The following is a 12157-nucleotide window of genomic DNA, read 5'->3' as shown; positions in this document are numbered from 1 at the left end:
CAAATACGTATAAAAATATCAAATGTTCGAAGTGGAAAGAATTTGATTAGCGATTATATTTTTTAAAATTTTATTGAGTTGACAGAAGATTGATATTATGAAATCACTAAAAAATAAGAAAATCACGATAATTGTTGGCATATGTCAATATATAAATCTAAAATAAACTGCAATCTGTTTATAATGACGAAATAAATTAATACATTAATCAAAGAAACATTGTAAATAGTAAATATCGTTAATTTTCTTCTCCTTCTATTTATAAATTAGATTTAAATATTGAAATCATCAGTATCAATAACACAATCAGGATATGAGCTACAACTTTTTTATTGTAATTCTTGTTAAGTTTAGAAGTTTGTTGAATAATCTTTAAATTTTGAAAGAGAATCTGTGAATCTTAACTCATGTGCACAGAACTAATAATTCTAATTTACAAGGGTTGAAATAATATTTCATAAATTAAAAAGATTTTTCAAAGTCATTACGAAATGTATAAAGAGTATATCAGTGAAAGTTAAACAAACAAAACAAGCAAAATTTTTCCCAAGTTGTCGAATATCTTTGTATTAAAATTAAAAGCTGTAATTTTTTAATAGAAAAATAAGCACAATGACTTCATCGATAGACGCAATGTTTGAAGGAAGCCGTTTACTTGAAAGATTTGACCCGGAATCTATGAACTTCCTGCATTGGTTAAATTATTTTAAATATATAGTCGATTTCGTGCCTATAAAAAATAACAATAAGGTTAAATTTTTATTCAGATTATTGAATCTAAAAGCTTTTTGGCATATTTCGCAAAAAGTAGCTCCAAAAGACCAACATGATCTTTCATACGAAGAGCTTATATCCCATTTGGAGGGATTGTACGGACTTTTTCAAGGACAGTGAGCAGCAAACTATCGTTTTATTTATCGAGATCAATTTATCAGTGAAAGTAATCTAAATTACATAAATGCTTTATCAAGATTTGCTTGTAATGTCAGTAATTTTCTTAGAAATAGCGACAGCTTATTGGTACGATTTATACATGGATTAAATAACGAAAATACGAGAAGAGCATTGCTTAGTTGGAATGATTTAACACTTGAAAATGCAGTAGATATCGCTGTTCAATTAGAATCTATTCCAGATTAGAATAAAAAAGATTAAGTACTCAAAGAAAAGTACTTAATTGCAAGACTTATTGCGAGAATAATTACCATAATACAAAATAAAAAAAATATATAATTTTAACCTAGAGATATTATAAAGTTTCTCTTTTAATGAAATGACACGTTATAAAATAAGGAAGTTTTCTACGAGTACGAAAAGTTTTCAATTAAAATATTAATTGTTACGCAAAAAATGATATAACATGTTGACTTAATTTATATTATTACCTATGTTAAGGTAAAAAGAACAAAAATAAATGCAACTGAATTTATGTCGGTAAACAATAATCTAATTTACAAGCGAATGATCAAAAATTTTAATTCTTCATATCATGTCAATATTATATTTACATTAGTATACTTATACTTGTTTTCTATATCACTTTATTTTTTTATATTAGTTAATACTGTAGATGTAGTATTATTTATCATTTGTAAAAGTTCGGTAGGCAATAGGGACAATAAGTAATTTTTCCTAAAAATTCTATTATTATTTTTAAAATAATAGTTTTCCAAAAAAATTACCAAATCTAATTAAAATTTGTATGTAAAGATAGTAGAATTAAACGAAACTGCATAGATTCTTTTTATATGGAAAGTTTATTTGACCATAGTAATAAGCAAATCCGTAAAAAATATCAAAGGTATGAAGTGCTAAGAATTTATTCTAAGATTATAATTTTTAAAACTCATTGAGTTGAAAAAAGAATGGAATATTCAGATGACCAAAATATAAGAAAATATCGTTAATTGTTGACATATGTGAATGTTAAATCTACAATAAACTGCAAACTGTTTATAATGCCGAAATAATTTAACACTTTAATCTAGGACACATTTGAAATAATAAATATCGTTAGTCTGCTTCTTCTTCTATTTCTCAATAAGGTTTATATATTGAATTCATCACTATCAATAACACGATCAAGATATAAGCTACAACTTTCCTATTTAATCTTGCTAAGTTTCTAAATTCGTTGAAAAATCTTTCAATCTTTAATAAGAAACTGTGATTCATAACTCATGTGCACTAAACTAATAATTCTAAGTTAAAAGGGTTGAAATAATATTTCATAAATTGAAAAGGTTTTTCAAATTCATTACGAAGACTATAAAGTGTATATCAGTGAAGGTTAAACAAACGAAACAAGAAAAAAGTTTTCCCAAGTTGTCGAATAACTTTGTATTAATATTAAAAGCTGTAATTTTCTAATAGAAAAATGAGTAAAATGACTTCATCGATAATTGCAATGACTGAAGGATTCCGTGTACTTGACAAATTTGACCCGAAAACTATGAACTTCTTCCATTGGTTAAATCATTTTGAATTTACAGTCGATTTTGTGCCAATAGAAAATGAAAATAAGGTCGAATTTTTCTTAGGATTATTGAATAGAAAAGCTTTTTCGGATATTAGGCGAAAAGTAGCTCCAAAAAACCCACATCATATTCCGTACGAAGAGCTTATATCCCATGTGGAGGAATTGTACGGACTTTATGAGGGAGAGTGGGCAGCAAACTATCGTTTTCTTTTTCGAGTACAATTTATGAGTGAAAGTATTCCAAATTACTTAATTGCTTTATCGAGACTTTCTCGTGATGTCAGTGATTTTCTTAGAAACAACGATAGCTTAAAGGTACAATTTATAAATGGATTAAATAACGGAAATACAAGAAGAGTATTGCATAGTATGAAAGATTTAAATCTTGAAAGTGCAGTAGCTATCGCAATTCAATTAGAATCTACTCAAAATTCGAGAAAGAAGATTAGGTACTGAAAAAAATTACTTAATTAGAAAAAGTATGGCGAGAATAATTAATATAATACAAGACAAAAAATTATATAATTTGAACCTTGAGATATTATAAAGTTTCTCTTTTAATAAAATGACATGTAATAAAATGACGAAATTTTCTACGACAACGAAAAGTTTTCAATTAAAATATTAATTTCTAAGCAGAAAATGATAAAACATGTTGACTTTATTTATATTATTACGTATGTAAAGCTAAAAAGAACTAAATTCAATGCAACTGTATTTTTGCCGACAAACAATAATCTAATTTCCAAGAGAATGATCAAAAATTTTTATTCTTGATATCATGTCAATATTATATTTACATTTGTATACTTAAAATTTTGTTATAAATTAATATCTTTTCCTATATGTGTTTATACTGTAGAAGTAATATTATTTGACTTTTAAAAAATTTCTATAAGCAATGAAAAAAATACTAAGTTTTTCCTTAAAAAGTTTTCTTATTATTTATAATATAATAGTTTTTCAAAAATATTACTGAGTGAAATATAAATTTTAATGTATATATAGTAGGATTAAATGAGACTGCTAAGATTATTTTTATAAGGAGGGTTTTTGTGACCCAAGTTATAAACAAATACGTATAAAAATATCAAATGTTCGAAGTGGAAAGAATTTGATTAGCGATTATATTTTTTAAAATTTTATTGAGTTGACAGAAGATTGATATTATGAAATCACTAAAAAATAAGAAAATCACGATAATTGTTGGCATATGTAAATATTAAAATCTAAAATACACTGTAAACTGTTTATAATGACGAAATAAATTAATACTTTAATCAAAGAAACACTGTAAATAGTAAATATCGTTAATCCGCTTCTCCTTCTATTTATAAATTAGATTTAAATATTGAAATCATCAGTATCAATAACACAATCAGGATATGAGCTACAACTTTTTTATTGTAATTCTTGTTAAGTTTAGAAGTTTGTTGAATAATCTTTAAATTTTGAAAGAGAATCTGTGAATCTTAACTCATGTGCACAGAACTAATAATTCTAATTTACAAGGGTTGAAATAATATTTCATAAATTAAAAAGGTTTTTCAAAGTCATTACGAAATGTATAAAGAGTATATCAGTGAAAGTTAAACAAACAAAACAAGCAAAATTTTTCCCAAGTTGTCGAATATCTTTGTATTAAAATTAAAAGCTGTAATTTTTTAATAGAAAAATAAGCACAATGTCTTCATCGATAGACGCAATGTTTAAAGGAAGCTGTTTACTTGAAAGATTTGACCCGAAAACTATGAACTTCTTCCATTGGTTAAATTATTTTAAATATATAGTCGATTTCGTGCCTATAAAAAATAACAATAAGGTTAAATATTTATTCAGATTATTGAATCTAAAAGCTTTTTGGCATATTTCGCAAAAAGTAGCTCCAAAAGACCAACATGATCTTTCATACGAAGAGCTTATATCCCATTTGGAGGGATTGTACGGACTTTTTCAAGGACAGTGAGCAGCAAACTATCGTTTTATTTATCGAGATCAATTTATCAGTGAAAGTAATCTAAATTACATAAATGCTTTATCAAAAATTGCTTGTAATGTCAGTAATTTTCTTAGAAATAACGACAGCTTATTGGTACGATTTATACATGGATTAAATAACGAAAATACCAGAAGAGCATTGCTTAGTTGGAATGATTTAACACTTGAAAATGCAGTAGATATCGCTGTTCAATTAGAATCTATTCCAGATTGGAATAAAAAAGATTAAGTACTCAAATAAAAGTACTTAATTGCAAGACTTATTGCGAGAATAATTACCATAATACAAAAGAAAAAAAATATATAATTTTAACCTAGAGATATTATAAAGTTTCTCTTTTAATGAAATGACACGTTATAAAATAAGGAAGTTTTCTACGAGTACGAAAAGTTTTCAATTAAAATATTAATTGTTACGCAAAAAATGATATAACATGTTGACTTAATTTATATTACTACCTATGTTAAGGTAAAAAGAACAAATTTAAATGCAACTGAATTTTTGTCGGTAAAAAATAGTCTAATTTACAAGCGAATGATCAAAAATTTTAATTCTTGATATCATGTCAATATTATATTTACATTAGTATACTTATACTTGTTGTCCATATTACTTTATTTTTTTATATTTGTTAATACTGTAGATGTAGTATTATTTATCATTTGTAAAAGTTCGGTAGGCAATAGGGACAATAAGTAATTTTTCCTAAAAATTCTATTATTATTTTTAAAATAATAGTTTTCCAAAAAAATTACCAAATCTAATTAAAATTTGTATGTAAAGATAGTAGAATTAAACGAAACTGCATAGATTCTTTTTATATGGAAAGTTTATTTGACCATAGTAATAAGCAAATCCGTAAAAAATATCAAAGGTATGAAGTGCTAAGAATTTATTCTAAGATTATAATTTTTAAAACTCATTGAGTTGAAAAAAGAATGGAATATTCAGATGACCAAAATATAAGAAAATATCGTTAATTGTTGACATATGTGAATGTTAAATCTACAATAAACTGCAAACTGTTTATAATGCCGAAATAATTTAACACTTTAATCTAGGACACATTTGAAATAATAAATATCGTTAGTCTGCTTCTTCTTCTATTTCTGAATTAAGTTTAAATATTGAAATCGTCAGTATGAATTACGCGATCAGAATATAAGCTACAACATTCGTATTGTAATTCTTGATAAGTTTAGAAATTTGTCGAAAAATCTTTAAATGTTGAATAAGAAACTGTGATTCTTAACTCATGTGCATTAAACTAATAACTCCAATTTAAAAGGGTTGAAATAATATTTCATAAATTAAAAAGATTTTAAAAATTCATAACGAAAAGTATAAAGTGTATATCGGTGAAGGTTAAACAAACGAAACAAGAAAACAGTTCTCACAAGTTGTCGAATAACTTTCTATTAAAATTGAAAGTGGCAATTTTTTAATTAAACAAAAAGTGCAATGAGTAAAATGACGGATAAAATACAACTAGGAACCTCTCTTCTTAATTGTTATGACCCGGAATCCATGGACTTTCTTAAATGGTTAAACAATTTTGAATATATAGTCGATTTCATGAATATAAAGAATAATTTGAAGGTTGAATTTTTATTAAGAAAATTGAATATAATAGCTCTTTCGGCTATTACGCGAAAAATAGCTCCGCAAAACCCATGTTCTCTTCCATACGAAGAGCTTATATCCCATTTAGAGGAATTGTACGGACTTTATCAGGGAGAGTTAGCAGCAAACTATCGTTTTACCCTTCGACATCAATTTGAAGGTGAAAGTGTTATACAATACATAAATACTTTATCAAGAATGGCTAGGAAAGTCAGTGATATTCTTAAAAATAACGAAAGCTTAATAGGACAATTTATACATGGATTAAAAAACGAAAATACGAGAAATGTATTGCGTAGTGTGAATGATTTAACACTTGACAATGCAGTAGCTATCGCAGTTCAATTAGAATTAATTCCAGATCCATTGAAATAGATTAAGTACTCAACGAAAAGTACTCAATTAGACAATGTATTGTCAGAAAGGTGAACATAATACAAGAAAAGGAAATATATACGGCAACGGTTATACATTTACCGGTAATTTTAACATTCAGATTTTATAAAGTTTCTCTTTTAATCGAATGACACGTTATAACAATACCAAATGATATACGAGTACGAAAAGTTTCAATTAAAGTATTAATTGTTACTCAGAATAAGAAAAAACATGTTGAATTTATTTATATTGTTAACAATTTTAAGGTAAAAAGAATCAAATTCTCTGAAACTGTATTTTTTTTCGTTAACAATAACCTAACTTACTAGCGAATGATCAAAAATTTTAATTCTTGATATCATGTCAATATTATATTTACATTAGTATACTTATACTTGTTGTCCATATTACTTTATTTTTTTATATTTGTTAATACTGTAGATGTAGTATTATTAATCATTTGTAAAAGTTCGGTACGCAATAGGAACAGTAAGTAATTTTTCCTAACAATTTTATTATTATTTTTAAATAATAGTTTTCCAAAAGAATTACAGAATCTAATTAAAGTTTGTATGTAAAGATAGTAGAATTAAACGAAACTGCATAGATTTTTTTTATATGGAAAGTTTATATGACCATAGTAATAAACAAATCCGTATCAAAATATCAAAGGTTCGAAGTGCAAAGAATTTATTCTACGACTATAATTTTTAAAACTCACTGAGTTGATAAAAGAATAGAATATTCAGGTGACTAAAATATAAGAAAATATCGTTAATTGTTGACATATGTGGTTGTTAAATCTAGAGAAAACTGTAAACTGTTTATAAAGCTGAAAAAATATGATACTTTAATCTATGACACATTATAAACAGTAAATATCGTTAATCTGCTTCTCCTTCCATTTATCAATTAAGTTCAAATATTGAATTCATCACCGTCAATAACACGATCAGTATATAAGCTACAACTATCGTATTGTAGGTCTTGCTATGTTTCGAAATTAGTTAATAAATCGTTCAATCTTGAATAAGAAATTATGAGTCTTAACTCATTGCATAAACTAATAATTCTAAGTTAAAAGGGTTGAAATAATATTTCATAAATTGAAAAGGTTTTTCAAATTCATTACAAAGAGTATAAAGTGTATATCAGTGAAGGTTAAACAAACGAAACAAGAAAAAAGTTTTCCCAAGTTGTCGAATAACTTTGTATTAATATTAAAAGCTGTAATTTTCTAATAGAAAAATGAGTAAAATGACTTCATCGATGGTTGCAATGAATGAAGGATGCCGTGTACTTGACAAGTTTGACCCGAAAACTATGAACTTCTTCCATTGGTTAAATCATTTTGAATTTACAGTCGATTTTGTGCCAATAGAAAATGAAAATAAGGTCGAATTTTTCTTAGGATTATTGAATGTAAATACTTTTTCGGATATTACGCGAAAAGTAGCTCCAAAAAACCCACATGATATTCCGTACGAAGAGCTTATATCCCATGTGGAGGAATTGTACGGACTTTTTCAAGGAGAGTGGGCAGCAAACTATCGTTTTATTTATCGAGATCAATTTATCAGTGAAAGTAATCTAAATTACATAAATGCTTTATCAAGAATTGCTTGTAATGTCAGTAATTTTCTTAGAAATAGCGACAGCTTAATGGTACGATTTATACATGGATTAAATAACGAAAATACGAGAAGAGCATTGCTTAGTTGGAATGATTTAACACTTGAAAATGCAGTAGATATCGCTGTTCAATTAGAATTTATTCCAGATTGGAATAAAAAAGATTAAGTACTCAAAGAAAAGTACTTAATTGCAAAACTTATTGCGAAAATAATAATTACCATAATACAAGAGAAAAAATTATATAATTTTAACTTAGAAATATTATAACGTTTCTCTTTTAATAAAATGACATGTTATAAAATGAGGAAGTTTTCTACGAGAACGAAAAGTTTTGAATTAAAATATTAGTTTCAACGCAGAAAATGATAAAACATGTTGACTTTATTTATATTATTACATAATATAAATAAATGTAAAGCTAAAAAGAACAAAATTCAATGCAACTGTATTTTTGCCGGCAAACAATAATCTAATTTCCAAGCGAATGATCAAAAATTTTTATTCTTGATATCATGTCAATATTATATTTACATTTGTATACTTAAACTTTTGTTATAAATTAATCTCTTTTCCTATATGTGTTTATACTGTAGAAGTAATATTATTTGACTTTTAAAAAATTTCGATATGCAAAAAGAAAAATTCTAAGCTTTTTCTTTAAAAAGTTTTTTTATTATTTATAATATAATAGTTTTTTAAAAATATTACTGAGTGAAATTTAAATTTTAATGTAAATACAGTAGAATTAAATGCGACTGCTAAGATTATTTTTATAAGGAGGGATTTGTGACCCAAGTTATAAACAAATGCGTATAAAAATATCAAATGTTCAAAGTGGAAAGAATATGGTTAGCGATTATATTTTTTAAAATTTTATTGAGTTGACAAGAGATTGAAATTATAAAATCACTAAAAAATAAGAAAATAACGATAATTGTTGGCATATGTCAATATTTAAATCTAAAATACACTGTAAACTGTTTATAATGACGAAATAAATTAATACTTTAATCAAAGAAACATTGTAAATAGTAAATATCGGTAATCCGCTTCTCCTTCTATTTATAAATTAGATTTAAATATTGAAATCATCAGTATCAATAACACAATCAGGATATAAGCTACAACTAACGTATTGTAATTCTTGTTAAGTTTAGAAGTTTGTTGAATAATCGTTAAATCTAAAATAAGAAATTGTTATTCTTAACTCATGTGCATTTAACTAATAATTCTAATTTAAAATTGTTGAAATAATATTTCATAAATTAAAAAGATTTTGAAAATTCTTAACGAAAAGTATAAAGTGTATATCAGTGAAGATTAAACAAACGAAACAAGAAAAAAGTTTTCCTAAGTTGTCAAATAACTTTGTATTAAAATTAAAAGCTGTAATTTTTTAATAGAAAAATAAGTGCAATGAGTACAATGACGAATACAACAAAAATAGAAACCTTTCTTCTTAAACGTTATGAGCCAGAATCTATGGACTTTCTTAAATGGTTAAACCATTTTGAATTTACAGTCGATTTCTTGAATATAAACAATGATGTGAAGGTTAATTTTTTATTAGGAAAATTGAATCTAAAAGCTCATTTGTATATTACGCGAAAAGTAGCTCCATATGACCCATATTCTCTTCCATACGAAGAGCTTATATCCCATTTTGAAGAATTGTACGGACTTTTTCAAGGAAAGTGGGCAGCAAACTATCGTTTTATAATGCGAGATCAATTTGAAGGTGAAAGTGTTATACATTACATAAATGCTTTATCAAGCATGACTAGTAAAGTCAGTGATTTTTATAGAAATAACGATAGCTTAATGGGACGATTTATACATGGATTAAATAACGAAAATACGAGAAATGTATTGCGTAGTGTGAATGATTTAACACTTGACAATGCAGTAGCTATCGCAGTTAAATTAGAATCTAGTCCAGTTTCGATTGAAACAGATTAAGTACTCAACGAAAAGTATTCAATTAGACAACGTATTGCCAGAAAGATGAACATAACACAAGAAAAGGAAATTCATACCGCAACGGTTATACATTTACCTGTAATCTTAACCTTGAGATTTTATAAAGTTTCTCTTTTAATCGAATAACAGGTTATAACATTTCAAAATTGTCTACGAGTACGAAAAGTTTCAATTAAAGTATTAATTGTTACTAAGAATATGATAAAACATGTTGACGTTTTTTATATTGTTAACAATTTTAAGGTAAAAAGAAACAAATTCTATAAAATTGTATTTTTTTTGGTTAACAATAACATAACTTACTAGCGAATCATCAAAAATTTTAATTCTTGATATCATGTCAATATTATATTTACATTAGTATACTTATACTTGTTTTCTATATCACTTTATTTTTTTATATTAGTTAATACTGTAGATGGAGTATTATTTATCATTTGTAAAAGTTTGGTACGCAATAGGAACAGTAAGTAATTTTTCCTAAAAATTTTATTATTATTTTTAAAAAATAGTTTTCCAAAAAAATTACGAAATCTATGTTAAATCTACAATAAACTGCAAACTATTTATAATGCCGAAATAATTTAACACTTTAATCAAGGACACATTTGAAATAATAAATATCGTTAGTCTGCTTCTCTTTCTGTTTATCTATTAAGTTTAAATATTGAAATCGTCAGTATGAATAACGCGATCAGGATATAAGCTACAACTTTCGTATTGTAATTCTTGTTAAGTTTAGAAATTGGTCGAAAAATCTTTAAATCTTGAATAAAAAACTGTGATTCTTAACTCATGTGCATTAAACTAATAACTCCAATTTAAAAGGGTTGAAATAATATTTCATAAATTAAAAAGATTTTAAAATTCCTAAAAGAAAGTATAAAGTGTATATCGGTGAAGGTTAAACAAACGAAACAAGAAAACAGTTATCACAAATTGTCGAAAAACTTTCTATTAAAATTAAAAGTGGAAATTTTTTAATTAATAAATAAGTGCAATGAGTATAATGACGGATAAAATACAAAAAGGAAACTCTCTTCTTAATTGTTATGACCCGGAATCTATGGACTTTCTTAAATGGTTAAACCAATTTGAATTTATAGTCGATTTCGTGAATATAGACAATAATTTAAAGGTTGAATTTTTATTAAGAAAATTGAATACAAAAGCTCTTTCGGATATTACGGAAAAAGTAGCTCCACATAACCCATATTCTCTTCCATACGAAGAGCTTATATCTCATTTGGAGGAATTGTACGGAGTTTATCAGGGAGATTTGGCAGCAAACTATCGTTTTACCCTTCGACATCAGTTTGCAGGTGAAAGTAGTCTAAATTACATAAATGCTTTATCAAGAATAGCTAGTAAAGTCAGTGATATTCTTAGAAATAACGAAAGCTTAATGGTACGATTTATATACGGATTAAATAACGAAAATACGAGAAGTGTATTGCGTAGTATGAATGATTTAACACTTAAAACTGCAGTATCTATCGCAGTTCTATTAGAATCTATTCCAGATTCGATTGAAACAGATTAAGTACTCAACGAAAAGTATTCAATTAGACAACGTATTGCCAGAAAGATGAACATAATACAAGAAAAGGAAATATATACAGCAACGGTTATACGTTTACCTATAATTTTAACCTTGAGATTTTATAAAGTTTCTCTTTTAATCGAATGACACGTTATAACATTACCAAATTATCTACGAGTACGAAAAGTTTCAATTAAAGTATTAATTGTTACTCAGAATATGATAAAACATGTTGACTTTTTTTATATTGTTAACCATTTTAAGGTAAAAAGAAGCAAATTCTATAAAACTGTATTTTTTTTTATTAACAATGACATAACTTACTAGCGAATCATCAAAAATTGTAATTCTTGATATCATGTCAATATTATATTTACATTAGTATACTTATACTTGTTTTCTATATCACTTTATTTTTTTATATTAGTTAATACTGTAGATGTAGTACTATTTATCATTTGTAAAAGTTCGGTAGGCAATAAAAACAATATGTAATTTTTCCTAACAATTTTATTATTAT

General features: G+C 25.7%; 3 protein-coding genes across 3 annotated transcripts; all 3 read left to right on the top strand.

Moving 5' to 3' along the window:
• Positions 1 to 7736: 7736 nt before the first annotated feature.
• On the top strand, positions 7737 to 8279 carry LOC122513164. The gene has a single exon (XM_043629435.1). It carries the CDS (start codon positions 7737 to 7739, stop codon positions 8277 to 8279), a length of 543 nt encoding a protein of 180 aa, XP_043485370.1.
• Positions 8280 to 9539: 1260 nt separating this feature from the next.
• On the top strand, positions 9540 to 10073 carry LOC122513163. The gene has a single exon (XM_043629434.1). It carries the CDS (start codon positions 9540 to 9542, stop codon positions 10071 to 10073), a length of 534 nt encoding a protein of 177 aa, XP_043485369.1.
• A 1030-nt stretch (positions 10074 to 11103) lies between these two features.
• Positions 11104 to 11637, top strand: LOC122513161. The gene has a single exon (XM_043629433.1). The coding sequence runs from the start codon at positions 11104 to 11106 to the stop codon at positions 11635 to 11637; it is 534 nt and encodes a 177-aa protein (XP_043485368.1).
• Positions 11638 to 12157: the final 520 nt, after the last annotated feature.

Source organism: Polistes fuscatus, unplaced genomic scaffold (assembly GCF_010416935.1).
Source record: "Polistes fuscatus isolate 324 unplaced genomic scaffold, CU_Pfus_HIC Scaffold12, whole genome shotgun sequence".
Lineage (NCBI taxonomy): Eukaryota > Metazoa > Arthropoda > Insecta > Hymenoptera > Vespidae > Polistes > Polistes fuscatus.
This window is presented reverse-complemented; position numbering and strand designations above follow the sequence as displayed.